Raw genomic sequence first — 4,398 nt, forward strand, 5'->3', positions numbered from 1 at the left:
GGGGGGCAGCTGTTCGACAGTTGCAGCCTCAGGTTTACAAGAAGAGAGCTCTACGGATCTGTGACACAATGAAGTGAGTGTCACCAACACCGCTGAGCTCTATTAGGAGAGCCGCTTACAAGGGTAAATTTTCCACTCTATACTTTTTACCACTGACATTTTTTTAAATAAAAATGTGACGGAACAGGTTTATCTGAAAGTGCTGGAAATTACATATTTTATATCTATTTAAATGGTTATTTATGAGAGAGAGAGAGAACGTGCAAGCAGGGGAGAGGTAGAGAGAGGAGAGAGAGAATCCCAAGCTGACTGAGTTGTCAGCACAGAGTCTGACACGGGCCTCAATCCCACAAACCTGAGCTGAATTCAAGAGTTGGACATGACTGACTGAGCCACCCAGGCACCCCTATTTTGCGTCTATTTAAATATATGAAGAAAAAAGTGGCATGTTAACTTAAGTATGAGCGAGTAAATGTTTTCCAAGACTCTTTAAGAGGCACTCAGGCCAGACAGCTAGAGGCCATCAGGGTGGATGAGCTCCAGGGGCCCATCGGTGCGACCTACGATGGCATCAGAATCACCACAGACAAGGTCAAGTCCAGTGAAAAGGCATGTGGTTGGGACCCACAGGCAGGCACTGTTCCCACCTGAAGGATGGCCCTGGCCCTGGTGACAGTTCACAAGGTGAGGCGGCTCTGAAAAGAGAGGTCAGCTGAATTCTCCAGAATCGCTAGAAGCCTCTGGAGCTGTGTGAAATTCAAGTGCTATCTGTGGGTCCGTGAGCCCAGGCCCTCAGGCCTCTAAAGCGGCGCACGTTGTCAGGAATGAGAATCCCACGGGGTGTTCCCATCAAACCTGGTGAATGTGCGCTGCCGACTGGCTACCCACAGAGGAGCAGTGGGTCCCGTGGGACCCAGCCCCTGGTCAGGCCCTGAAGCCTGTGCTGCAGTGGAGTCGCACAGGCGGAAGGGGAGAAGATGCGCGGGCTCCGTCTTCCCCAGCTGGGGGCGCCCTTCGGGTCCTGAAGCCCTGCCCCCTCCCCCATCCGTCTCACTCTTAGAGCAAAGGTCTGTCTGCTCTGGAGAAGTGAGGCGGACTTCGTTTCACATCTCTGTGCTCACTGGGCACGTGCCCTTCCGCTTCGTGTCCCTGAGTAATGAGCATCCCCTTGCCCCTCGCGGCCACCCTCTGAGACCTGAGCCCACGCGGGCGGGTGGTGGGCCCCCTGTCCCGTGCGCCCTGGTGCTGGGCGACTCTGCGGGGTCCCCAGATGCTCTCTACCAGCTGATCTTCAACAGGAACACACTGAATGTGTCATTTTCTGGTTTCAGTTGCAGGTGAATTTACTGTCCAAATTTTTGCTGATTGCGAAGTCTTGCTATGAGCAAAGGAACTTTGCGACAGCCATGCAGATCCTGGGCGGCCTGGAGCACCTCGCAGTGAGGCAGTCCCCTGTGAGTCACCCCCCAGGGCCACTGGCCACAGGCGGGCGCGTGGGCACCCGCAAGGCCACGGGGGTTCACCGTGCTTTTATTTTAGGCCTGGAGAATTCTACCTGCAAAGATAGCAGAAGTCATGGAAGAGCTGAAAGCCGTGGAGGTACTAGTGCTGTGCCTCAGCTTCCGGCAGCTTCTGTCCACCTGGGGCTTCCCCTAACGACGCATTCCTCGCACCTCCGCAGCGCACACCAGGCAGAGCCTGCATGGGGCCCCAGGCCACACAGCCCCCTCAGAGTCGTGCACGGAGCCGCCCAGCTAGCCCTGTCTCGCCCATCTCCCCTCGGGGCCTCTGCCACTCAGCTGGGCAGAGAGCAGGGGGCCGGTGCCCAGGGTATAGTGGGTGGGCATTTCCCCCACTGGAGGGGCCTGACTCCCTGCAGGGCGGGGGGCTGCTGTGGGTCCTCGGTTGACACCAGACACAGGTCCCTGAAGCCGGCCGGCCTGGGCTTCGTCCTCACTTGGGCAGCTGGGTCACCTGGCTGTGTTCTGGAGCCCGGCAGAGAGGAGGTTAGGAAACAATAGAGGCACATGTGCAGCTTTCTGCTGGGTGTCAGGGTCCCCTGTGTCTGCGAGCCTCAGACATCCGGACCGCCGGCTCCCGTCCGATCATCCCAGGCACAGTTTGGACTGGAAATAAGTTAGTGCCGTGTAGCCCCCATGAGTGGGGGACGTCGGCACCAACTGGGATTGGCCGAGCTGCGGGCCCTGGACTGACTCTCACCTGTCTCCCCCTGCCCATGCCCCCCGCTGGGCCCCCAGGTCTTCCTGAAGAGCGACAGCCTGTGTCTGATGGAAGGACGGCGCTTCCGGGCCCAGCCCACCCTGCCGTCGGCGCGCCTCCTGGCCATGCACATCCAGCAGCTGGAGACGGGGGGCTTCACCATGACTAACGGGGCCCACAGGTGGAGCAAGCTCAGGTGAGGGGCTTGCTCCCCACGACGCCACGGGCCCCTCGCCCTGGAGCTTTCTACGCAGGCCTGGTGGCCAGTCCTAGCCTGCTCCTGCGGCGCCGTGGCTCCCCTGCCCAGCACCCCTGCGGGCCCAGCGTCCCTGGGAGGTACAGACTAGGGGCTGCTCGCGAAAGCCACCATGGCGGCCCCAGCCGAAGAGGGCCGTTGCCCATTTCCGCCTGGGGGGGTGCAAGCGTGCTGGGAGAAGCCCGGCCTCCAGCCCGCTCTCCTGGGAGCTCCAGGCCTCATCAGAGACCCCCCTGCCGGTCTCAGCACCGGGCCAGCCCTTCTCCAGCGGGCCCGCACCCCCGCAGCCTCGCACCCACTCTGCCCTCCTCCCATCTCTTCTCTGCATCGCCCACGTGGGCGGTCAGGCGGAAGCTGGCCAGGCCACGGTCCAGCTGCACTCCGGGTCGAGGGCTGACCTCAGCAGCCACGGTCCGGGGGCCTTGGAGTCCAGTGGTTCCAACCCGCTGTTTGCAAGGCCTCCTTTTGGTCACCAACTTAAAAAGTGCTTAAGAGACACCACAGTGCACATTAATCCGTGTCAGCAGAATGGAAATGGACACTTAGAGGGAAGGCCACAATCCAGAAGGGACGGGGGCCGAGATCTAACGATGCCTCTTCTTAACGCTTGCACGTCTGGATCCGAGAGCACGGTCCTCCACCCTGGACGTGCCATCTCCATCTGCAGTCACAACGGGAGGGTGTGTCCGTGGAGCCCACAGCCTCCCCGCTGCCCAGAGCCAGTTTTCCTGGATGACCCCCTCCCCACCAGGGCTGTGTGGCCTCTGTTTAGCTTGCAGCTCTGCGGGGAAGCTGGCTCCGATCCACGAGCCACAGTGTCAGCCAAGCCCCAGGGTGTAAATACTCCCCGACTGTGGCTCTTGAGCCTCCACGTGATGTCCCTGAACACAGAGTTAGGGCCAAACGTGTGCCCAGTGGCCCCTGAATCCACCCCTTAAGGGACCCTGCGTCTCTCTTCCTCATCTTTGTCCTCTGCGGGCCCTCAGGGGCTGACACTGGGGTTGACTCATGTTGGAATCCTTACTGCTGACCAGACCCAACATAGATGTTTAGTGAATGTTTGTGGGATGAAAAGTGGATGGATGGACGGATAGATGGACAGAGGGACAGATGGGAGTGTGAGCAGACAAACAGGCCTGAGTACTGAAACGAGGTTTGGCCTTAAGAATAAATACGGAAAACTCACCCGAGTTTGTACCAGAAGAGGTTTGGTTTGGACATTTCCGGTGACACACCGGGAATTGATAAGCCACGGCCTCAGGCGAACTAACGGTTCACTTCTTCTCCCCAACACAGAAACATCGCCAAGGTGGTGAGCCAGGTCCACGCGTTCCAGGAGAACCCCTACACGTTTGCCCCCGACCACAAGCTGCAGTCCTACCTCAAGCAAAGAATCGCCCGCTTCAGCGGGGCCGACATCTCCATACTAGCGGCAGACAACAGGGCCTCCTTCCACCAGATCACCAGCGAAAAGCACTCCCGCAAGATCCAGGACAAGCTACGGAGAATGAAAGCCACGTTCCAGTAGTGGGGACAGCGGGTCTGATGCGAGTGCCAGACCGAGGACAGGACTGGGGTGGAGAAGAGCCACCCGCTTGCTGTCCCGGGCCCAGGGAGTCCGTGCAGTCCAGCGCCCGCTGCTCGGGGCCAGGGACCCCCCAGGGCGGGAGCCAGGGCTCAGCTGGGGCGTCAGGGTGTGTGCCTGGGGGGCTCTGGGGGGAGGAGGCTCAAGGGCCTTGTGGTGAGGGAGAGGATGGGGGCTCCGGTGGAGTTTGAGGTTTCTGCTAGTTTAAAACTATATTTAAAAATTAACACAAAAATAGATTAAGTAAACTCCCCAGGAGCCACGTACCCATTTATACTTCTTAGAGATGAATCGCTCTCTGCCAGCTCTCCGGGGGCCCCACCCCCCCAAACCCCAC

At 59.4% G+C, this 4,398-nt stretch overlaps 1 protein-coding gene across 1 annotated transcript in view; it reads left to right on the forward strand.

The window, feature by feature from the left end:
- The window catches only part of KNDC1 (kinase non-catalytic C-lobe domain containing 1), a 60,897-nt gene extending 56,499 nt beyond the window's left edge, over positions 1 to 4,398 (forward strand). Inside the window, 4 exon segments of the mRNA XM_077762924.1 lie at positions 1,332 to 1,454; positions 1,540 to 1,599; positions 2,259 to 2,416; positions 3,773 to 4,398. Of these exon segments, the coding sequence (XP_077619050.1) occupies positions 1,332 to 1,454; positions 1,540 to 1,599; positions 2,259 to 2,416; positions 3,773 to 4,004 (573 nt within the window). The 3' untranslated portion in view covers positions 4,005 to 4,398.

This window comes from Crocuta crocuta, unplaced genomic scaffold (assembly GCF_008692635.1).
Source record: "Crocuta crocuta isolate KB4526 unplaced genomic scaffold, BGI_CrCroc_1.0 scaffold466, whole genome shotgun sequence".
Lineage (NCBI taxonomy): Eukaryota > Metazoa > Chordata > Mammalia > Carnivora > Hyaenidae > Crocuta > Crocuta crocuta.